Here is a 24,289-nt window from a genome sequence, read left to right as displayed (position 1 = left end):
TGGGAAGGTCCTGGTTGGGATGAAGGGGACGGAGGACAGCTGGATGGGTAATGAGAGGACAGGGACAAGGAGGCATCACTACCAGTGGAACCTCACAGCCCATCCGAGCTGAGAGGGCCTTGGGGAACACAGCGGTTGAGGCTCCTTTGACCGGGGAGGCTTGTTCATAGAGGTTCTGCCAAAAGGATTGGAGCTCTGGGTGGCCCTGAATCAGGAAAAGTTCCCCTGACCCAGGCTGGGGCAGCTGGGAACGGAGACTCTCCTCTCTTGGCTAAGCTTGGAAGATGGTGTCTTCAGGGATAGAAGGGACGGTCTTTGCCCTCTTCGCCCAACCTTTGCCCAGGCACCCACAGCTCTGGCTGCTAAACCCTGGAGCCAAGAGGGACAGGGGAACCTCGCTGACAGAGGAACAGTCACAAGGGACAGACAGGAAGGAGGAGGAAGGGAAGGAAGGATGACAGAGACAGGAGGTGAGAGAGAGAGAGAGGAGGGGGAGGTAGGAAACATTGGAAAGAAAGAGCGAGAAAACACATGTGAGAGATGGAGAGACAAAGGGGGAGAGAGAAAGCCTCATGACAGAGAGAGGCAGGAGACAGAGATGGAGAGAGAGTAAAAATAGCTCAGCATTAAGATAATTGCAGCTCACAGCTCTGCCCTCCGTTAGGAATTAAATGAGGTTTTATTACTTTGATTTTTCTCTCCTGGATCCTACGCGACTTCTCAAGAACTTGGGGAAAAGTTTTTCAGGTGGGCGGCCAGGTGGCGGGGGCTGCGTGGGTGACAGAGGAGGAAGGGAAAGGGACTTCTGGGGGGGAGGAGGTGTGGGCAGGGGCAAGGAGTGGGGAGGGGCTGGTGAGGATGGGGGAGCCCAGCAGGGGCTGGGGGAGGTGGCCAGCGTCAGGCACATGCTAGAGGGGCTGAGAAGCAAGGGGCCAGGGTGACCTCCATTTTCTTTGACTTAGAATTAATCATATGCAAATGAGATGTAAAAATAATATGCCACTCCTCGGTTATTATTCTTGAGTTAGAAACACAGGCGTTTGGGTCCAAGGAACAAATTCAAGACCTTGTTTGACTTAACTCCCATTGAACTATGGGTCTTTCTGCTTGGACTGACAAAGTTTGTCATAGGGTGTCTATTAATGTATACTAGGTCTGAGCACACTATTTTGAGCACACCGTTTCTCCTCGCATCATTGCCTCTTGCCTGCCACGTTGTCCGGCGTGCAGGAGGCACTACATTCACCTTCTCTGGAAGTGTGAAGCCTTTGTTCTCTTTTGGGAAGGTGGGGAAAGAGTTCAATCGTGGATTTTCCCTCCTTTCTTCCAAGCAAGATAAAGTCTAGTGGACAACATAAACTGGGTAGATTGGACAGACCTGGGTCGGAAATCTTAGATCTGTAACTTACTGTGTGGCCTTAGACAAATTCTTAGCCTCACCGTGCCTCAGTTTCCTCGTGTCTCAAAGCTCACCTTACATGGTACCTGTGACGATTCGAGAAACGGAAACTAATGAAGTCCCCAGCCCAGTGCAGGGCTCCCCGGTCAGTATTCAATAAAGGTTCCAGCTTCTCTAGAGCGCTAGGAGTGCAGTTCCTAAAATAGCCAGAAGGTGGCGGAGTCGGCCAGTGTTTGGGCTGCTGCGCTGCTGGCCCTGCGGGTCTGTAGCTGGGCATCACACCCCTGACCTTGGCACCACGGAGCTGAGTCAAGCTGGCTGTGTTGGCATGTGGCAGCTGGAAGGGAGGCCCCCGGAAGCCTCTGAAAGCAACCTTAGAGAAGCCAGGGAGCGTTAGCCGGGACTCTGGGGCATCTTTCCCTGCCGCTGCTGGTGGGGGGCGGGCGGGGGGCGGGATGGAGAGCGGGAGGGAGAGATTGGGGATTCCAAGGCCCGCCTCTGGGAGAACCCGTGGACACCGAGAGAAGAGGGCAAAGGCACCCTCAGTAGGGACACTGGTGACACCAGGACAGGTGGCCAATCATCTGGGACACTCATTGACACATTCATTCATTCATCCATCATCCAACCCTTTGCCCATTCAGTAAATTCACACTGGTGCTTTTTTAAAAATCAACTCTATTGAGTTAGAGTTTATATACAATAAAATGTACCAAGTTTAAATATAAATTTCTATGAAACATTTCCATACAACATGTGACCACTATCAATACAGATATAGAACGTTCTCGTCACCCCCAAATGTTCTTTTGCCCCATCCAAGTCAACCTCCCCTCCCCCCTCACTGGATGTATCATAACTCTTAGCACACTATTTTGAGACATGTCCTACCCACTATCTGTCTTTGCATCATCACCTGCCTGCCATAGTGCCCAGAATACAGTAGCACTACATGCTGTAGAGGGGATAGATTGAGGAATGAATGAGTAGATAAATACATGAGTCATAGAACTTGGCAACGCGTGACGTATATGGAGCATTTACTCTGTGCTGGACACGGGGCTGGGCCTTTTATATGTATTGTCTCATTTAATCCTCATCAGATTCAGTCCGTTTTACAGATGAGGCAAATGAGGCTCAGAACTTCTGCCCAGAGCCTGGGTTCAAAGGCAAACCGTCTGACTTCAGAGTTAAGTACAAGATCGCTTGCATACACTGAACTGGGCTTCTCTCTTGCTCAGAATTGGACCGGGTTTCTCTCTCTCTCAGCCCAGTTTGGACCAACCTGGGTGGGAAGCAAAAAAATCAATGTGCGGAGGCTGCCCTCTGGTGGCAGACATGAGTACAGCGGTATCTGTTCCCTCTGGCGCCCCCAGGTGGATGCTGTTGAGAAGAATCAGCAAGCCGGCAGCCCACAGCGGGGGCAGCCTCAGCCCCGGGCACCTGGAGACCCCCTGCTCTGACCACTGCCTGGTGCCCCCCGAGGTGCCAGCTGAGGCTGCCCCCGAAGAACGCCAGCTGCCGGAGCCTGCCGCCTCCCACCCCCTCCACCAGCCTCACACACACTCCAATCCCGGTCCAGTCGGCTGCTTCCATTCCCTGAAGAAGAGGCCCTAAAGTTAAAACAGCTGTTAATTTATAAACCAATTTTTCCGTGACTGCTTAATAAATCGCCAGCAGCTGCTCTGCCCCCCCTCCTGCCCAGGCACCCGGCCCCGAGGGCTGCATGGAGAAGCTCAGAGCCGCCAGCCTGCCCCTCCTGCCTCCTTCCCCCAACTCCCCAACTTGCCCCCAGTCTCCCAGGAACTGGACATGTGTGGGGGAAACCCCAATGAAACCCAGCTTCTCTGGGCTTCAGTGGAGTGGAGAGGGGAGGATGATTTTTCTACAGCCCAAAGGCCATCCCTCCCAACACCCTAAAATCCCCAACCCAGGACTCCCAGGCCCAGAGGGTAGGTGTCAAAGGTTTTCTTAGTTCTGGGGGAGATGAGGTGTTCAGATTCCCTAGAGAAGTTCCCCTGAGCAACTGAGAGGCAAAAGGACCCTGGACTCATCCCTGAGCGCACCGGAATCTCAATTCCTATATCAGGGTGGTCCCCCTGACAGATGCTAACAGACTCACTGACCCTGCTGTTCTCTCGGGAGGGGGGGTGGGGGTGCTGGGAGGCAGCAAGGAATGCTGGGATAGCATCCGCTCTCTGGGAAGATGCCCACACACACTCATCCCCAGGATAGTGAAAGGAGGGATCTGGGCCTCCAGAACATTCACTTTGCCCAACTTCCACTAGCACATAAAAGACACCATGAAAATCCACGTGGGGTGGAGTTCTTGTGAATGGCTGACATGAGACATGTTCTTCGCATCTGCAAGTTCTAAAGGCACCAGGGTGAAAGGCCTGCTGCTACTGTGTTCCCTGACTCTGCTGGGCAAGAGTCAATCCAGCCATGCTGGACTTCCCTAGTGGCACAGTGGTTAAGAACACGCCTGCAATGCAGGGGACACGGATTCCATACCTGGTCCGGGAAGATCCTACACGTCACGGAGCAAGTAAGCCCGTGCGCCACAACTACTGAACCTGCACTCTAGAGCCCGCGAGCCACAACTACTGAAGCCCATGTGCCTAGAGCCCGTGCTCTGCGACAAGAGAAGCCACCATAATGAGAAGCCCTTGCACCAAAATGAAGAGTAGCCCCTGCTCGCCGCAACTAGAGAAAGCCCACGCGCAGCGATGAAGACCCAATGCAGCCCAAAATAAGTAAATAATTTATTTATTTTTAAAGAAAAATCCAGCCATCCCCTGTAGACGCAAGGAGCTCAGTAGGAAACTGGGAACAGCGTGGTAAAGCACCCCAGGTCAGAAGTTCAAATCCTGGTCTCCCACCTACTAGCTGTGTGACCTTGGGCAAGTAACTTAACTTCTCTTTCCTTCCTCGGTGACTCCATTTATAAAATAGGGATAATAATTACAGAACTGTTGTGAAAATTAGACAAGCTGAGGTACACGAAGTGCCTGGCACATCGTAGGTGCTTACGGTAATGTGACAGTATTATCTTTCTCATTCCCCTGCTGGAAAGAGCAGAGACTTGATCTCCTAGCTCCCCACAAGTACCAAATCTTGGGGTGGGGTTGCTCAGGAGATTTCCACGGGTGGGGGCAGGTAGGTGTTCTGGGGACAAAACTGAGAAAATACCAACCCGGATTTCTGAGTTATATGGTTCTGACTGGGTTCTCTCATTCTGGGCCCTTCTATTCCCTCACATTCCTCCACCCCACAACCTCCTCCTGACTCAGGTCGCCATGGCCTTTCCGCAGCCTGCTTCTTGGAAAGGAAGGAAAAGCTTCCACCTGACTCCAGCTCCTGGGAGCCCCACCTCTCAAGAAGCAAGTTCTCCCCACAGTCTGTCTGACTGAATTCCCTTCCATTTCTTCTCTTGTTCTATTAGCTCTCATGACCCTTTCCTGCCCCACACCCAGAGACCTGCTGGCCTCTGCTGTCACGCAGGCCGCAGGCCAGGAGTGAGCCTGACTCTGCTGAATCCTCCCTGTGTGCCCAGAGCAACTTAGTCAACCTCTCTGAGCCTTGGGTTCCCCAGCTCTAGAATGGGGAGAATCCCAGAACCTACCTCCTGGGTTGTCATGAGGGTTGAATGAGACACTGCCCATGAAGTTCTTATCCTTAGCACAGGGCCTGGCTCTCAGCAGGTGCTGAGGACATAGTGGTGGAGAGAGAGGTGGCAGAGTGTGGTGGAAAGAACCCGGATGCCAGAACTGGACTGTCTTGGTTCAAATCCCACTCCACGGCTGAGTGACCTTGGGCAGGTTGCTTAACTGTCTAGTGCCCGTGTTTCTGTGTTTCTGCATCCATAAAAGGGCCTGTGATGGAACCTACGTCACTGGGGGGTTGTGAGCCATCTAGAATTCTCCGAACAGGTCTCCGGCTAAATAAATGTTCACCTGAATTAACAGTATTGTGAGTTGCTGTTACTATTATGGGCCCACTAGAGCACCGACCCCCTTTAGGCCTTGCCGCACTAGGGGCTTGTTGATGGCAGAAGGTTGCAGGGTGAGCAGAACCAGACTGGAGACCCTAGTATTGGGGTTCCTGGCTCAGGACAGGCCCGCAGGCTCCACTTCCGCAGTGTTCCCACCTCTGACATCCCCCTAGACCCTGGCTTGGGCTCAGTCAGGAGGCACAACCCTCTACCTCCCTGAGTCAATGCTCCTGCAAACTCTCCAGCCCCCTCCCTATGCCTAGGTCCTGACTACCTCCTAGAAGAAAAAAACCGGGTCCCGGGGGCCCACTCAAGCCTAGGACTGCTCTGCCAGGGTGCCAGCTGGTGCCCATGGAGGCGGTGCTGCAGTTTGATCGTGTGGAAAGGGAAATCTTGGAGGTACCCCCAGCCGTGGCGGCCCCCACCAGAGATGATACTGGGGCACCCAGGACATCCTGGAGGCTTCCTTCTCCTGGGGACAGGCTGGGGTGAGAGCTAATCTTGTCTTGTCTGGTGCCTCAGTTTACTCAGCCATCCTGGAGATGGAGTCTTCATTTCTGTCTCCCTGGGGCCTCAAAGGCCTTGGCATTGGCCTCTCGCAGCTCCTTGCCCTCTTTCCTTTCTTAAAGAAACCGAGCTCAGCCTCCTCCTCCCGGCCCGGATTCTCTCCTTAGAAGCCACCCAGGAGGACACTTAGCCCGGGAGGGGAGGGGAAGAGCCAACCCCGTGCTGGAGATCGCCTCTGCAGGACGTGGGGCTGCACCTCCAAGCCCGCCCAGGGCCGGGGTCGCCCCGCGCTCCCCGCCCCTGCCCCTTCCCGCCGCCACTGGCCCTTTAAGAGCCTCTCCGCGCGCCGCCGTCCCGGATCAGCCAGAGAGACCATTAAAATTTTATGCAGAATGAAAATGGGCCAGGTCTCCAGCTTCCTCGCTCCCATCCAATGATTTATTACTCGCAAATACCACAGAACTAATTAGTATAGTAATTAATTAATACGCATTTGCATATTTGCATGTGCAATTAGTGCAGTGGAGTGATTACTGGGAGAATGAGGGGCCCTGGATTGTCAGATGTGAGGAGGAAGTGGCCTGGAAAAGAGTTAGTGGGAATGAACTTTGTAGGGAGCGCGAAGGCGGGGAGGGAGGGGGAGGCGAGCGGGGCGAGGCCGGGGGCGCGGGGGCGCTGGACCACCTCGCGAGGCGCGGAGCGGCCGCGTGGGGCAGCGCGGGTTCCGGGCCGACCCGCGGCCACTGGCCGCCGGTTGGGGTCGTGACCCGGGCGCCCCCGCCCCGCCCGCGGCCCCGCCCCGCCCCCGCCGCGTGGCACAGCTCCAAGAGCGCGCCTGATTGTTATGCATTGTGTTTCTTGTTGCGAGCGGAGCCTGGCGGAATGGGGCTGGCACAAGCTGTTTCCCTGCCACGCGGCGGTGGCACCTTAAAGGGGCAGCGTCCGCTTCCCGCCGCCGCCCTGCCGCCCCCGCCCCCGCCGACCCCACCCCCCAGCCCCAGTTGGACCCCTTTCCTGGAGGCGACCGGCGGCCCGAGCCGGGCTAGAGGCCAGAGGGCGCGCGCCGAGGCCGCCCAGGAGGTGGCGCGGTCCCAGCGGGCACGGGGCACGTGCCGAGGGAGCCTGGCAGGCCGGAAGGCAGGCTGCGAGCCGGGACCCAGCGGCCGGGGAGCTCCAGGCCCTCTGCCCGGCGCGTGGCCGGGGTGATGAGGAGAGAGACGGGAGAAAGCCAGGATGAGAAGGACAAGGAGAAGGAGTGGCAGAGGCCCACTGGGTGCCAGGTGCTTCTTCATAGGACACCGCTTTGCTTCCAATCTTCACAAAGATTCTGTGAGGCAGAGCTCCTTATTCCCATTTTACAGACCGAAAAACAGAATGGGGTAGCCCGCGGCTAGTGATCAAGTAGGAAAGCTGGGTTTCCAGCAGGTCGGTCCATCCTCAGGTGCTCAACGTGGAGCCAAGGGCCAGAAGAAAGAGTGACATTTCCTCAGGGGGCATCAGGGAGGACTTCCTGGTGAAGGAAGCACCTCACTGAGCTTGCAAGGGCGAGGAAGGCACCTCCTGAAGGAGCTGAGGGAAGAGGGATACAGGGTGGAGAAAACCCATGTTTGATGTGACTGCCCCTTTCCCTGTGTAGAGAGACAACCCCCCCCCCACCTACCATGAGTAGAACTGCAGAGACCCAGGCCAGGGCACTGACTCCCATTATGTGGGGGCCTGGATAACAGGCAAACCCTTGGCCCCAGATCCTCCCAGGGTGCCCTCCCTCCTTTCCCTCTCTATTGTAGAGTCTGCTGGTCCCACAGTGTGGAGATAAACCCAGGTTTCAGAGAAAAGAACACTGTTTGTAAAAGTGAGTAAGAGATTGGACTCAGAATAAGGCAGAGCTTGGTTCAAATCCAGGCTCTGCCACTTACCAGCCATGTGATCTTGACACAGCAACATTTTAAAAAAATAGATTTATTTACTTTTGGCTGCGTTTGGTCTTCATTGCTGCCTGCAGGCTTTCTCCAGTTGCGGAGAGCAGGGGCTACCCTTAGTCGTGGTGCACGGGCTTCTCGTCGCGGTGGCTTACTTTTTTGCGGAGCACGCACCCTAGGTGCACGGGTTCACCTAGGTGTGGCTTACTCTGCGGCATATGGGAATCTTCCCGGACCAGGGTTCGAACCCACATCCCCTGCAGTGGCAGACAGACTCTTAACCACTGTGCCACCAGGGAAGTCCGACACAGCAACCTTAACCTCAACCTCTCTCTGCTTTAGCATCTAGTCTTTAAGTGGAGGGAACAGTAATCCCACATCCGAGGTCATGGTGAGAATGAAATAAAACTGTGTGTGTGAAGCCAGGGCCTGGCACAGATAACACTGCCACTGTCATTATTTCACTATTATGGATTACAAAACATGAAAGTATTACAGAGAGCTCTGAGGCCCCAGGGACAGGAGGACCCCAAAGCAGTAATCAGGGTCCTAGTTTCTAGTCCCAGCTCTGTCACCACTTATTGTGTGAAACAAGACATGTTGCTTCCCCTCTCTGTGCTGTGGTTTCCTTATCTGTAAGGTGGGGCATTGGGCCATGAGGCTCCTACCCCTAGACTGTTCCCTTCCCTCCCCTTGCCCCCCTGACCCCACAGGGTACTGAACCAGGGAAGCAAAGGCTAAGTCTCATTCACACTGTCTTGGGATCCAGTGTCCCAGGGGCTAAGCCAAGAGGTCTCTGGTTAAATTGTGACCTCCTGCCCTGCATGCACACCCCGCCCCCCCACCATGCACAGCCCTGTAAGGGTGCCCTCCTGTGCGTACCAGCACCACTGCAGCTGTGGGTCCTCTGTGCCCACTGCCAGCCTCAGGTACCCCATGCACTGATACTGGGCTCAAGGCATCAGAGAATTGTCCGGTACCAGGTACCCAGAAGTCCCCAGCCCAGATCCTTGGTTCTGATTTCCAGGGGAGGAAATCAGGACATGCCCAAGTCATGGGCAAGTTCAAAGCAGAGCCTGCCTGGAGGAAAGAAACCTGGGATGCACACCCGTCCTGTGCTCTTGCCCCTGCCCTGCACTGCCCCATCAGGCGCCCACTCTCTGCCATCAATCAGGACTTAACCACTCCAAGTGCACTTCATAATCACTGTCCTTTTGGTCCTCCCATCAGTGCTGAGAGAGACAGCCGGTGGACAAGTGGCACTAGTCCCATTTTACAGACGAGGAAGCGGAAGTTTACATGATTTGACAAAGGTTGAGACCCTGCTAAGTCTGGTGTTCTTTTGACCAGCTCGAGCTCCCTTTTCCACTGACTGCCCTCGTCTGCAGACCCGTGGCGGGGCAGGGGCAGGACATCCCAACTGCTCACTTGGAAAACTGACAAGAAAGGCAGAACAAAGATGCAGTGATGAACAGAGCTCCAGGAACAAAGTTTCGGTTTTAATTATTTATTTATTTATGTGGTTTTTGGCTGCGTTGGGTCTTCGTTGCTGCACGCGGGTTTTCTCTAGTTGCAGCGAGCAGGGGCTACTCTTCGTTGCAGTGCGCGGGCTTCTCACTGCAATATCTTCTCTTGCTGTGGAGCACAGGCTCTAGGCACGCGGCCTTCAGTAGTTGTGGCACATGGGCTCTAGAGCGCAGGCTCAGTAGTTGTGGCGCACGGGCTTAGTTGCTCTGCGGCGTGTGGGATCTTCCCGGACCAGGGCTCGAACACGTGTCCCCTGCACTGGCAGGCAGATTCTTAACCACTGCCCCATCAGAGAAGTCCCAAAGTTTTTTGTTGCTGTTGTTGTTGGTGGTGGTGGGTTTTAAAAAAAATTGATCAGGGGCCTGAGGCAAAACCAGCCATACCTGGATGGGGCAGTTGCTGAGGCAGCACTTCCGCATTTGTTAACTCATTTGATGCTTAGCAGGCATCTTATTGTAATTATCACGCCCATTTTGCAGGGGGGAAGGTTGAGGTTCCATGTCAGTGCGGGAATTGGTAGGGAGGCTGAGGGGAAAGGAGGAGGAGCTTCCCCTAGGCAGGTGTCCTGCCCTGGCTGCAGCCTCCAGTTTCTGGGCAGTGGCAGGACGGACCTTTGTCACCACGACCACTTATTGAGGATATTGTATGTGCCAGCCTCTGGGACCAGTTCCTGCCTTCCAGGTGGGAGAGACCCATGAGGCAAAGGTCATGGCCTGTGCCTCCATAGAGGTGTGCAGAAGGCATTAGGGAAGTCTGGGGAGGGCATCTAACCCAGAGAGACTTCCTGGAGGAGGTGATGCTTAGGCTTAAAAGGTGAAGAAAGTGGAGAGGGTGCTCCAAGCAGAGGGTACAGCCTGAGCAAGGGCTCATAGGCACAAGGCTCGTGAAAGCTGAAGGAGTTTAGAGTGGCTGAGGGGCGGAGTTCAAGGCAGGGACAAGTGTCGAGAGAGAGCTGCATAGCAGCCAGATCAGGGTGTCCCTAAGGAGCATGGCCTGATCCTAGGGGTCATGGGGAGCCACTGAAGGTGCCTGAGTAGGGGAACGTCACGTTCAGATTTGACTTTTCAACAGGATGAACAGCCTCAGACCTATGCAGGAAGCCAGAGGAGCAAGGGCCTGTGGGAAGTCAGAGCTTCCCAGGGGAAGAGAGCCTGGGCCAGGTCCATAAGACAGAAGGGTTGAGATATTGGGGGGTGGCTTTGGGGAGTAGCGTCAGCAAAGAAGAAATAGCTGTGGGAGTGGGACTCAGCTGTCTCTCTGGACCTCATCTCCCCTCCCCTCGGGGAGTTGCCTTTACCCCATGCAGGGAAGGTGTGGGGTAGGGAGAGGAAGGAGAGGAGCTCTGAGCCTGCTGAGAGGTGTGAGGTCCAAGAAGGGAGTCTACAGCTGGGCAGGAACCACCCTGGAAGGGGAGGCATTTGGGGCCTCATGTGGCCTCAGAATCTGAGCTTGGTGCCCAGGGAACGGGGGTCGGGCACTCCCAGACTCAGCCTCCATGCCCTGAGCCCTCTCTCTGGAAGCTACCTTGGGCGAACCTGTGACCCCCGCATCCCAAGTCCTCCTCACCACACTGAAATTGGTGCAAAAGGCAGGAGGGGGAGTCTGGGGGCTCAGGGATTGACCCGGGGCCTTGGATCTGACTGCTTTAGAAGAGTCTCTGGAGAAAGACTCCAATACCCCAAACCCTGTAAATCAGCCAGGCATTAATGCAAGGAGCATTATTGAGCACCAACTCCATACAACCCATGGGAAACCCCGGACTACTGAGATATAAGGTAAGTAGCCACCACAGTCAAGTCAGGGAGACATGGGTAAATGGTTTCTCCTAACAGGCGGTGGTAAGTACTGCAGCTGCCTGGGGAGATCAGGGAAGGCTGCCAGGAGGAGATGTCCAACCAGGAACCCTCCTGGTGAGGAATGAGAATGAGTTTGATGAAAAAAAGGACTCAGAGGCCAGAGCCTGTCAGGGAAGGAGCTCTTTTCAGAAGAACAGGGCTCAGAAGCCAGAAGTCAAAGGTTACGGGGCACAGGTCACTGTACTTTTGAAGCAAAGGACCAATCCCAAGGGTGCTGGCTTTGCTGGAGGACCAGTGGGTCTCCTCCATCGGCCTTTGTCCCAGGTTAGGGGGGTGTGCAGCAGGGGTCTGACCCAGGACTCTCAGCTCACGCCTGGAGCGGCGGGCATGTGCCCACCTATCTTTGCGTGGCGCCTAGGCCCAGAGCGGGAGCCCAGGGCGCAGGCAAAGGAAGTCGAAGAGAATCCCGGTGGTGAGCTCCGGAGGGGCAGGCCAGGAGGTCAGCACAGAGGAGGCGGGCTACACCTCACTGGTCCTCCCCCTCCCCCTCCCCGGTGGCACCACAAGGCACGCAGCCGCATATCACCCGTGCCAGCCCTCACCTCCCGGCAACGTCGCCGCATTCTCAGCCACGCCATCTGGCGTGCCCGCAGCTCCCCAGAACACTGCGGCGGGTGGGGGGAGGGGGCAGCGGGGCAGGTGCCCACCCCAGAGCCAGGGAGAAGCGGCAGGTCCCCTCCCCCAACGTCCTTTTGGACTTGAGGTGGGCAGGGGGCCGGGGAAGAGGGCGGCAGGTGCTCTGCTACTGCAGGAGGAAGCTTCGAGCATCCGAACTGATGCAAGAGTCGCCCGTCTGGGCAGCGCCAGCCGGGCCCCTCCCCTCTCTCCTTCCGCACAGCACAGCCGATGCCCGGAGCAGCGGCCCTCAGAGGATCCCCACTTTCCTGCCCTTCCCCTCAAATCAGAGATGGGGGCGAGCAGAGCAGACCGCCCCCTCCTCGCCCTGCCCCCGCCCTGGTTCTTCGCCCGCCTGCCCACCTCGGCCGGGGAGGCCCGGGGGGAGAGGAGTTAGAGGGCCGCGGCCGGGGGCTGGACGCCTGGGTTCTGCCTGCCCCTCGCGGTCCGGCACTTCGGTGGGAAATGAAATCTCCTTCTCCGGCACAGTTGCCCCCACCAGTCTTATTTGGAGCGTGGTGCTGGTGGCGGTGGTGGCGTCTGGCTAGGTGTCCTTTCTGGGTGTCAGAATGGAACGCGGGTTTTACAGATTTGTGTGTGTGTGTGGTTGTGGTGCGTTGGGTTCTTTTGTTGTTGTTGTTTGGTTTGGGGTTCTGTTTTGGGGGTTTTTTGGTGAGAGCAGTTTTATAGAACATTCTCCTGTCCTCTGAGCAAGATCACCTAGACTGCTCAGGAATGACCTGTGCCTTCCCTCTCTCTCCCCTCTACACCCCCAGTGCTCCCCCCGCCCCCACAGGACCTACGCCTGCACAAAATGGCTGCCACCCGTCTGAGGCAGCCATTTTAGGTGCCCAGACTGTGGCCTCCCCTGGGATGGGGCTATGTCTCCATGGGAACCTCAGACCCTGGGCTCCCAGCTCCCTGGATGGGAGTGGGCAGCCGAAATGGGAGTCTTCCCGACCTGGCTGAGGTGCCCAGCCTTCCCCTTTCCCTCTCAGAGACCCAGAGGGGACCAGGCCCCTCACCACCTCCCTTCCCCCAATGCCAGGGGGAGGAACAGATGGCATCTCTGGGTGTCCTTCTCCTTCCGTCTCCTTCCTTCCATTTCTGGCTCTTTCTGTCTCTCCATCACTGCATCTCTGCATCTCTGGATGCACAGAGAGGAGCACAGACGTCCCTCTATGTTCATGCTTGTGCATGTGTATGTGGACACGTGTGTGTTATACCTCTTTCAAGCCCATGTCTAAGGCGGGCCCATCCCACACCTCCCTCTGTTCCAATTTTCCCCTGTTTTTTTTTTTTTTTTTTTTATTGTATCTTCTAAAAAAAAGTTGAAATGTGTCGAGTGAGAAAAACTTGTTCCATTTTTCTGAAGGAAGAAAAGACAGGGGCAGCAAACAGACTGAGAGGGCTGAAGTTCTCCATACCCCAAGGTATATCCCCCAACCCCTCAGGCCTCTTTCTCCGGGGGTCTGAAAGGAGCTGAGGTCATTCCTGACAGGAGATAGGGGAGGGATGGAAGAGCCTCTGAAGGGCTCCCCTATGCTGAGGAGGTCTGCCTCCTGCCTGGAGCAGAAAGCAGAGCTGGTAGGGGCCTGTGAGGCTTAACCCAGGCCCCAGTGTCCAAAGGAGAGGGCAGGGGGTATCTTTCGACCCCAAGGAAGCATTAATTCACTCATTCACCCATTAATTCAACAAAAACTCAGCTCTCATGTTGACAAAGCATTCTGAATGTGTACATGCTGGGGATATGTGCAAGAAATTAATAGCATAAAGCATGTTACAGTTTACAAGGTGCTTTAATAAAAAGGAGAGTGGACATTTATTGAAGGCAGACTCTATTGCTAGCCCTGTGCTAAACTCAACACATGTCCTATCCCATTTAGTACTAACAACAACCCTATGAGGTGTAGGATAATTGTCCCCATTTTACAGATGGGAAAATCGAGACCGAGAGCCGTTATGTAACTTGCTCAAGGCATTCAGCATTCTTTAAAGCTGGTAAGTAGGGTGGCCAGGAATCAGAGCCCAAAGCATGTGCATGTAATCAAAATTACCATGTGACTGGGGGGCTCAAGAAGGGCCATGTGTCAGGATTGAAGACCCCCACCCTCTGTAAAGGGACAGGAAAGCCTTTGAGGCTGTGCCCAAACATGGACAAGAGGCCTGGCCAGCACCCCTGAGTCTCTGCCCCACCTGAGGCCTATCCTTTGGCCCCTCTCTCTGCCATGCCCAGAGTGCCCCAGACCATCTGCCAGACCATGGGTGGGAGCCTGCCTTCCCAGAACCAGGATGTATGAGTGGAGGAAAACTTACCATTGGTTTCTCATCCTTGGAGACCCCTGAGGCAGACTGTGTAACTGTAGAAGGAGCACTGGGCTGGGTTCTAGACCAAGTTCTGCTCTCCACTGTGTGGTCCTGGGCAAGTCAGTTCCCCTCTATGGGCCTCTGTAGGAGGAAGATTTGAGGTGCCTTTTGGTACCTGGTCCTGGCTCACACAGTGCCAGCCCCCCTTCTCCAAGGCCTCCTTGGCCATCATGCGTACCTCTGTTTAGAACCTAATTCATTCTACCAGGCATCAAATCAGGGTCTTACCAGCCCGAGACCCCTTCTGGAGGTCCTAGAGGGAGAAAACTGTTCCTGTCCAGATTGAGGGTGAAACCCCTATCTTTGCACCACCCAGTGCTTAGCACGTGGTTGCCACCAAAGTGCACGTGGTTAAAGTATAATTGAAGTTGTCTAAGCATATGGAAGCTGGAGGGTGGGGAGGGATAGGAAACGTGGGTCTGAAACACACAAATGCCTGAATAAAGGTGTAGAAATGTGTAGACAAGGGTCTCTCTACACCTGGTTGTGATTACCTGCTTACACACATGAATCTATTGGAGTAGGGCTGTGTATCCATTTTCTGCACCACAGAGTGAGGAACACGTGTGTGTGTGTGTGTGTGTGTGTGTGTGTGTGTGTGTGTGTGTCTAAAGCTACCTCCCTCAACTCGTGCCATTTCCATCTGTGTCTGGCCCAGGGAGAGGGTTGAAAGGTGAGCTGTAAGGTAAAACAGCAATTTCCTACCTTCCTTATCAAGACACCTGTCTGACCTACCTCCCCCTGGTCACTCCCAAGACTGCTGGAGTTGGCTTCAGGACTTGCAGTATTTTTTTGCAGGGGGAGGAGAATGCTTGAGCCTCTTCCAGGAACTTTAGGCAATTCCCAGCTCAGCCCCCTCCTCCCTCAAATAAGCAAGTCGGAGGCCAGGAGACAAAGCCACTGGTGAGATGGTCACTTGTCTAGCAGGGGGAAAGTATGTTGGGCAGGGAAGGGGGGGAGAGGAGGGAGAAGTTTCTGGGTTGGGAATCCAGACTGAGCCCTCTCCCACACCCCCAGATGGTGGGTGCATTGGCTCACCCCAAGGGTTCCTTTCCATTCCCATCCCAACCTACATATACCCCTAAACACCCAAGGAAATCTTTCCCATCAGCTGACGCCACTGATATACACACATGTCCCCACAGACACACACACGCCCATGCAAAGGCACAGACATCCAGGCAAGTCTTTCCTTTCCTCTGTCTTTCCCTTGGTTTGAATTGCGTTCAGCCGCATATGTTGTGTGTGCGTGAGGGTGGGTGGGGGAGGGGCAGACAGGGATGAGGGATGGCACGGTGCCAACATCTACCTATGGCGCTTGGGCCAGGAACGCCCCCCACGCCCACCCTGGGAGGGGGCCTCAGCTGTCCCTTTGTGACCGACGGGATCCTCCTGGGGGTCGGGGGTGGTGGTGGTGGAGGCAAACATAGAGGTCCCTCCTCCAGAGCCGAGGGTCTGGTCCCTGACCCACCTTTGGGGGCCTGCAAGGGAGGAAATGGACAGAACAGGGCCCTGGAGGGAGCATAGAATTGGGGACATCAAAACCCCCCAAGTTCCAACCTTGCCACCCCATTGTTCCCTTGTGGGGGACTCTATATCCAAGGGGGGCAACTCCTCCTACCTCCCTCTCAATCCCTGCTTTCCCTGCGTTGGGCGGGGAGGGGAAGGAGGCAGAGATATTTATTTATTTCCTTTATTTATTTAATTTTTTTTTTTTTTTTTTGGAGTAGAGAGTGACAGATGGCGGCGGGTCCCGGGGGAGCCGGCTCTCCCCCAATGCAGACGCATGCCAATCACCGTCTCTCATGTGATAGCTGCTGCCCGTGACGTGCCAAGCCCATATGGCCTGGCATAGAGGCTGGTACCCCGCCTGGTAGAGATGCCACACTCGCTCCGCGGTTCGCATGGCGCTCTGAAGACGCCGGCGCCTGCCGCCTTGAGGAGCCGCTGCCCCCGCTCCCTGAAGATGGGGGAACAATGAAATAAGCGAGAAGATTCCTCTTCTCCCCCCTCTCTCTCTTGCCCCCCTCCCCCCCTCCCCTCCCCTCTCCCCTTGACTCCTCTCCGAGGTAAGTTGTCCGAAAGGCAGCTAGATCTGACCCGCCGCTTGGGGGGTGGGGGGCAGCTTCTTCGGCCGACAGGAGGGTCCCTAAATCCCCCCTTCCCGGGACGATGCCCCCTCATGGGGTGGGCATCGGAGGCGCCCAGGTTTCCCTCGCCCCTAGGGGCTGCAGCTCAGTGGGCTGCGGAGGGAGGCGTCTCTGCCTGCGATGGGCTTGGGGAGGAGGGGGAAAGCAGGGTCATGGGGGGGCGTGAAGAGGCTGAGATGGGAACCCCCCTCCATGGTTGTCCCGGAGGAACCTTCGACCTTTCCCCACCACCGAAAAATCAAGAGAGAGAGAGAGAGAGAGAGAGAAGCAAACAAACAAATTTGGATTTTTTCCCGTCAATCCCGAAATACAACGAGATCTGAATAGCCGTGTGGGAGGGAGGCAGTTTAAAGGGGGGAAGGGGGTCCCTGACCGCAGGGGAGACGGACGGGGCTCGCTTCTCTCAGTCTCCTCCCCACGCCCGGCTTTCTCAGTCCTCGCCGCCCCGAGCCGGCTCCGGGAGCCGGGGACGCCCGGCTGGAGGAGACGATCCTCCCGCCTCTGGAACTGGGGCTGCGGGGGTGGGGGCCGAGCCGAGGGCGGTGTGCGGCCAAGTTGCAAATTGGATTAGGAGTGTGGGGGTGAGAGCCACGGGAGGGCGGGGGAGCCGGGCGGCCGGGCCCGGGCCGCCGGAGCCGCCGAGCGGGGCAGCTGCCCCACCGCGGCCGCCCAGCCTTCCTCCACCGCCGGGAGACAAGAGGCTTCCTGGCGATCGCGCCGCCTCCCCCGGCGGAAGATCTGTTCCCTAAAGCTCCGGTTCTGTCCCCGACCACACCCGGAGAGGACCGGCGCGCAGAGCGGCCCCTCGTTCAGGCGAGGGGTGGAGCCGGGGCCCAGCGCCGGAGAAAGGGCCTGTGCCGAGACCCCGGGCGGGCGGCGGGGCTGGGCTGGGCTGGCTCGGGGTGGGGCAAGCGGAGGAGGTGGGCCCCCAGGGCCCCCCGGGCGGGAACCCGCACCGGACTCGGGGGTGGAGGCGGGTTACGGGGCTCGGGATGACCCCAGCGCTCCCCTAACTCTGTGCTCTCTCCTCTTCCCGCCCGCCGGGCGCCCTCAGGCACCATGCTGACCCGCCTGTTCAGCGAGCCCGGTCTCCTCTCGGACGTGCCCAAGTTCGCCAGCTGGGGCGACGGCGACGACGACGAGCCGAGAAGCGACAAGGGCGAGGCGCCGCCGCCACCTCCGCCTCCGCCGGGGCCCGGGGCTCCGGGGCCCGCCCGGGCCGCCAAGCCCGTCCCTCTCCGTGCTGACGAGGTGCCGGAGGCCGCGCTGGCCGAGGTCAAGGAGGAAGGCGAGCTGGGGGGCGAGGAGGAGGAGGAAGAGGAGGAAGAGGAAGGGCTGGACGAGGCAGAGGGCGAGCGGCCCAAGAAGCGCGGGCCCAAGAAGCGCAAGATGACCAAGGCGCGCCTGGAGCGCTCCAAGCTGCGGCGGCAGAAGGCGAACGCTCGGGAGCGCAACCGCATGCACGACCTGAACGCGGCGCTGGACAACCTGCGGAAGGTGGTGCCCTGCTACTCCAAGACACAGAAGCTGTCCAAGATCGAGACGCTGCGCCTCGCCAAGAACTACATCTGGGCGCTCTCTGAGATTCTGCGCTCGGGCAAGCGACCCGACCTGGTGTCCTACGTGCAGACGCTGTGCAAGGGCCTGTCGCAGCCCACCACCAACCTGGTGGCCGGCTGCCTGCAGCTCAACTCGCGCAACTTCCTCACTGAGCAGGGCGCCGACGGCACGGGCCGCTTCCACGGCTCCGGCGGCCCATTCGCCATGCACCCCTACCCGTACCCGTGCTCGCGCCTGGCGGGCGCACAGTGCCAGGCGGCGGGCGGCCTGGGCAGCGGCGCGGCGCACGCCCTGCGGACCCACGGCTACTGCGCCGCCTACGAGACGCTGTACGCGGCGGCTGGCGGCGGCGGTGCGAGCCCGGACTACAACAGCTCCGAGTACGAGGGCCCGCTCAGCCCCCCGCTCTGTCTCAATGGCAACTTCTCGCTCAAGCAGGACTCGTCGCCCGACCACGAGAAGAGCTACCATTACTCTATGCACTACTCGGCGCTGCCCGGCTCGCGGCCCACGGGCCACGGGCTGGTCTTCGGCTCGTCGGCTGTGCGCGGGGGCGTCCACTCGGAGAATCTCTTGTCTTACGATATGCACCTTCACCACGACCGGGGCCCCGTGTACGAGGAGCTCAATGCGTTTTTCCATAACTGAGACCTCGCGCCCGCCCCTTTCTTTTTCTTTTGCCTTTGCCCGCACCCCTGCCCCTAGGCCCCCCGAGCGCAGGGGCACCCCACCTACTCCGGCGCGGGGCTCGGGGAGCGGGCTGCCGGTCCTGCCGCTCTCCTAGGCAGCGCGGTCCTCTTACCTGTGGGTGGCCCGTCCCAGGGGCCTCGCTTCCCCCAGGGGACTGCCTTCTCTCTCCCCAAGGGGTTCCCACCTCCTCTTTCCCAGGGAGTACTTCTACAGGGACCCCTCTTTGGGCACTCCCTGGAGATCCGCCCCCCCCCCACCAATTCCCCATCCCCGCACTTAGGTTTTCTCTTCCCCTTTCCCCCTGCAGGCCCAAAGGCTTTGGTAAGGGGCAGCTGAGCTGTGGGATACTGTTTTCCCCCTATTATTATTATTGTTATTACTAGAACAGACACCGAGCTGCCGGGCGCCCCCTCTTTCTTGAAGAGGGCAGAAGTCAGGGCACGGAGCCTGGACCTGGAAGCCCTCATCATCCCCAACCCCTAGTCTAAGCGTTTTGTGATCTTAATTTTGGCGGGAGGGAATGTGGATTGAAGGAAAGAGAGAGGCCAAGACAATTTGTAACTAGAATCCATTTTTCCCTTTTCCCTTTTTTAAACAAACAAACAAACATACAAAAAAAAAAAAAAAAAAGCTAAGAGGCGATGGAGGCCGAACGCAGAGTCCGGATCGGAGAGAAAACGCAGTAAGAACTTTTAGAAGCAATAAAAGGCAAAAAAATACTACTACCAATAATAAAAAGACACAAATATCTATGCAAGGAGGTTCTGACTGAGCCTAGCGGCCCGGCCCGGTCCCGGGATGCTCCCCCCCCTCCCCCGGCCCGCGGGCCGCGCCGCCCAAGCGCGGATCTGTGCACTTTGGTGAAGTGGGGGCCGGCGCTGCCCCCTCCCCTCCCCAGGTTCTTACAATCAGTGACTCGGAGATTTGGGGCCCCAGTGCCACTGCCCTCCCCCGCCCCGTCCCCGTTGTGCGTCCTGCTGTTTTTTAAAAATCTGTTTCCAAATTTGTATGGAATGGCAAACTGTTGGGGGGGTCGGTTTGGGGAGGGAGGGTTTGCATGGAAGACACACACGCACACCACACCGCACGCACACGCAGCCCCGGCGCGGGCGTCCGGGAGCAGAGGGAGGAGAGCTCGCCGCACCCCCCCCTCCCCGCAGGCAACTCCGTCCCTTCCCGGGACGAGGGAGGAGACCGAGAACTGGAGGCAGCCCCGCCCCTGCCCGACTGTGCCTCGGTGGGCGCCAGGCGCCCGGCGATTTCCAGTGTCTGGAGAGGGGGTTTTTGTCCGAGACTTCCTCTTGGCTCTGGCTGGCAGGTGGGCAGGGAGAGGGCTGAGGGCTCCTTCTGGAGATTTCCCAAAAAGGGGGGCAAAAGGAGAACCTCTTCCCACCGGAGGCAGGAGATCAGGCATCCAAACACACTCTGCAAAGATGCAAACCCACAGACCACACACCCACACACTCACCCACACACTCACACGCAATTTTACCTTCCTCTTGTAGTGAAGATGAAACTCCCGTCGGACACCCGAAGTGCATTGCGTGTTTCTGTTCAGTTTAATGACGATTAATAAATATTTATGTAAATGAGATGCAAAGCCGGACCGGTTTCTCACGGTGGCCTCATTTCATTCGGGGGATTGAGCTGGGACTCCGGGTGATGGAGAAACAGAGTCAAGTGACTGTGCAGTGACCACGTAGAGGGACCCTGGGCATTCCTGGGTAGGATTCCCACACTAAACCCCCTCCCACCCACCCACTGGGCACAGAAACAGCTATACTTCTGCCCCTCCCAGACCTTACACAGACTCACACACGCCCCCAGCACAAAGCATTGCACTAATCTCATTACACTCCTTCAGTTCCCAAACACGCACACGCACCTCTTTCGAAAACAAAATATCTTTTCATCACTGAAAAATGACCGAGTTGGGAGCAGTCGGTCATTTTACAACCCTCTGTTCACTGTTGCAAAAAACAAGTGTGTGGAAATGAAGAGACAACCATTTGAGCCAGACAGGGGTGTTTTAAAATAAAAAACAAAGACAAAAAGCTATAAGGTTAGGTTATGAGGATGAAATATTAATGGGAGAAGTCTTTTCGGTCTTAAATTTGCAATTTCAGTGGACTCAAGGGAGTCAGGCTTTTTCAGCCTCAGGAAGGCTGACATTTGTAGGGGTGTTGATGAAGTTGGAGGCACACCCCAGAGTTCTATGAGGGGACCTGAGTCTAGGAGTCCACCAGGTAGACAGAGTGGAGCTTGAGCTAGCCACAGGCTTCCCCTGACAGGGCCGCGAGAAGCCTTGTGGTCTACACAGGGACAACCCCCTTCCTGCCCGGTGCAGCTCCCGGTAGAAGGAAGCCCTCAGCTTAGGCAGACGGAGGAAGGGGGCCTCGGAGGAGCCTTCGGCCCAAGCCGCTTCCCCCTCTCAGGCGAGATAGCCCCAGAGTTCTCTTTCTCCGAGCCTCGGGGACAGAGGCTGCTCTGAACTGACTTCCCTGAAAGAACCCCGCCCCCCCCCCCAGACATCAGTGACCCCTGGAGAGGAGTCTAAGTCCCAAAGCCCCCCCCCCCATCCCAAAGCCTGAATACACTTAGGAGTACAAGGACCAGGCTGTTTCTGCCTCTGCTAATTTAAATTATTTTTTCATAAATATTTCTGCCCTTTTTAGAGCAGAAATGGGCGTTGCAGTGTTGAGTTTGCGGTTTGAGGTCAGGCACACTGAGGCTTTTAAAGATCCAAGACCCCAGAACGAGAGCGCCCTGACAAAGGGGGAAAGGGAAAGGTAGTTGGAGAAGGACTCGCTAGGTGCAAAAGGGAAGATCGGATTATACTCTCTGACCCTGAGCGCGGCGGCTCCCCTGTGTGAGCATCCCAGCGGAGACGTGGCCCTCCTTCCTCCACCCCGGGATGGATGGGGCGGAGCGGGGGCCGGGCCGGGAGCTGTCCGCTCCCTGGTGCTGAAGCTCGTCCGGCCTCGCGCTTTCTTCCTGCCCCAGAGGGAGGCCGAGCTTCCCCGGCTCCGGGGAGGGCCGCTCAGCGTGAGGCCCTTCCCAAAGCCTGGCCTGCCGGAATTCTGGGCGGAATTCTCCCACAGTTTTCGGAGGATTTCACTGGAATCCTTTCCAAATTTCACCGCCTTCTCTGGAATTCTCATAGGATCGCTCCTCTAGCGTGAGATGTAGAGCTGGGCCTTTCGTTCTGAGGATTCGCCCCCGTCGGTGGTCTAAGGCGGGTGGCTCTTAGAGACCTCTAAATCACCCCTATTCTTAGGAGAAAGAAGTCGGCCCACCTTCAATCTCCCTCACTTCCTGCATGGGACATGGACCAAGGTGAGAACCTCAGACCCAAATCTGAAGGAGTCAGGTCTGCTCATGGCACGGGTCATGGCCTGGCAGGGGCAACTGGAGAGAAAAGGAACTCGGTACACATCCCAAGGCCTGAGTCTTATCCTGCCCTAAGAGCAAGGTTAATTGGGATTCCCTCCCATTCAGCTGGTTTCCCAGAACGCCCTCTGAAATCCCGGGCTGGGTGGCATCCAAGTGGCTTGCGGCCCGAGGCAAAAGACCCCTCCACGTGGCTCCCCGGGCCAAACCACAGACTCCTGCGCTTTGCTCTTCCACGCGGCTCGATTCTGTTTTGGAAGCCGGATCCCAGCCCTTCCCAAGGGTGCTGACGACCCTTGGGCCGCTGCGTCTGTGGTCACTTCGGGCGGACGGAGTGCCCGGGGCCCCTTTTGGGGCGGGGATCCCTAGCGCCTCTGCTTCTTGTGAAACCGGCGTCCTCGTGAGCGGCCCTTTTCCCAATTCCTGACCCTTCCCCCCACCTCTCCGCACTCCGGCTGCGCTCTATTCTCCCATCGCCCCCCTTCCCAGCACTCAACTTCCCCGGCGAGATGGCGAGACGAGCAGAAGATGCGCGGACACACGGCCCCAAACTCCCCCTCGCAGGTCTTTTTCTCTCGCTGCTCTCCCGCTTCTGCGCACACACACACGGAGAAGCTCCAAGAACAGAAGGAGGTGTGTTTTGGGGGGCGGGGAGGAAAAAAAGGGGCCAGAGCGGTGGGAGGGAGAGGGCAAGGGGAGACGTCGCATGCCCACCTTGCCGTAGCCTGGGCCACGGGATCTCCAAGCAGGAACCAGCCGTCTCAGCTCAACCCCGGGGCTGCCAAACCGAAGGCTGGAGCCGAGATCAATCCGGAGGGCATCCTCCTCTTGATTTTCCCACCCCCGTTCAAAGTCCAGCATTTGGAAATGACTGAGAAAGAGAGATGTCTCTGAGTCCAGGCCATTTGTACATCAGGGGAAAGAGAGAGAAAGCACTACTGATTCTCCCCTCTCCGTTTAACCCTATTTCAGCCAGGATGTGGACCCTGACCCCCCAGTGAACCTCCAGTGAACCCTCAGCTCTGATTTCATCGCCCAGCTCAATAAATCACTGAGTACAATCCAGGGAATCTGAGCCCCATTGGAGTCAGCGACAGGGAAGTCCTGACACACCCTAGACTCCACTGTCTTGTGTTTACTCCTCTCTTTTTCCCTTTTATGGGAAAGTCCACAAGCTGGGAGACGCAAGGATTCCCCCTCAGAGGTCAGAGGTTTCATTCCCTCTGGAGCAACCTTTTCTTCCTCCTCTTCCCCCAAATCTTTAGCCTGAAGTTGCCTGCTCCTTGGAGGAATCTGTTGATTTGAGGGAACATTGAGACGGAGGGATGGTTCTAGATTCCACAGTTTAATTCTCAAGGAAGACGGGAGGAAAGAGACAGTGGAGGCCAGGCCTGACCAGCCCTGGCCTTGACCTCCACCCCCAGGCCCCCCGTGTGACAACAGGGGTGAGCACAGGATTCCACACCTGACTTGCTCATATGTGCTCAGAGGAGAAAGCGTTTTCTTTTGGTGAGATGTAGGAGGGAGCAGACGGGCCTCGGCTGTCACAACAGGCTTCTCAGCTCACAGCCCAAGACACTGTCACTTTTCTTTCTTTAGGGCTGGGTGCCCAGGCACTGGCCACAGGCCCAGAGGGGAGGTGACGACCTGAGCAGGGAAAAGTCTTGAAAGCCTGCTCCTTTTCCAAATCCTGAAGTGGCTTCTGCCTTCCTATTCCTCATTCTTTTAAAATTCTGGACAAAGTTTTCCTGGTTGAGAAGCGGTAAGAAAGGGCACAGACACCTTGGGAGGGTCGCTATGCTCTTTGAAATTTTCTCCACCCTAAAGCAACGGGGTAGGAGCACCCCACCCGCTCAGGAGTGCCAGCATGAGAACGCGCAGACCAAGCCTGGACTCACAAGCAGGAGGGCAACCGGTTTCCGGGGGCAGATGCCAGGGAATGGGAACCTCAGCCCCCTGGTGCGGGGAGGGAAAGCTGGGGCACTCGGGGCGGGGGAGAGGGCGAGCGAACCCCTAGACGCTGCCTGTGCCAAAGGAGCTGGGGCACACTGCGTTGGGTGGAGACGCTGCCCAGATGTGCGCCTGGGTGCGCTCTGGTGCTGTCCACCTGCCTGCCGCCCCAGCGCAGGAGCCCAGCGCAGCCTCCCAGGCGGACCGCGCTTGCAGGGTTCCAGAGCCCAGAGTGTGTGCCCGGTGTTCCGTTATTCGAACCTTTCTCTGGGCTTCTCTCCACTTCTTTCTGCGTCTCATCCCTCTTTTCGGAATTAATTGAATTAGGAACAGGTCTTTCTGGGGGCGCTTCCACTTCCCGCCCG

At 57.1% G+C, this 24,289-nt stretch overlaps 1 protein-coding gene across 4 annotated transcripts; it reads left to right on the top strand.

Annotated features, from left to right (window-relative positions):
• The first annotated feature begins 15,904 nt into the window (after nucleotides 1-15,904).
• Nucleotides 15,905-20,176, top strand: NEUROD2 (neuronal differentiation 2). Of its 4 annotated transcripts, none has more exons than XM_059047448.2 (2): nucleotides 15,905-16,253; nucleotides 17,389-20,176. In XM_059047448.2, exon 2 carries the CDS (start codon nucleotides 17,394-17,396, stop codon nucleotides 18,540-18,542), a length of 1,149 nt encoding a protein of 382 aa, XP_058903431.1. In that variant the 5' UTR covers nucleotides 15,905-16,253; nucleotides 17,389-17,393; the 3' UTR covers nucleotides 18,543-20,176. The 4 variants fall into 4 exon arrangements, with proteins under 4 accessions (XP_058903431.1, XP_066877225.1, XP_066877223.1 ...); XM_067021124.1 differs by lacking the exon at nucleotides 15,905-16,253 and adding an exon at nucleotides 16,298-16,371; XM_067021122.1 differs by lacking the exon at nucleotides 15,905-16,253 and adding an exon at nucleotides 16,692-16,915.
• The last annotated feature ends 4,113 nt before the right edge of the window (nucleotides 20,177-24,289 follow it).

Source organism: Kogia breviceps, chromosome 19 (assembly GCF_026419965.1).
Source record: "Kogia breviceps isolate mKogBre1 chromosome 19, mKogBre1 haplotype 1, whole genome shotgun sequence".
In the NCBI taxonomy this organism is placed as follows: domain Eukaryota; kingdom Metazoa; phylum Chordata; class Mammalia; order Artiodactyla; family Physeteridae; genus Kogia; species Kogia breviceps.
This window is presented reverse-complemented; position numbering and strand designations above follow the sequence as displayed.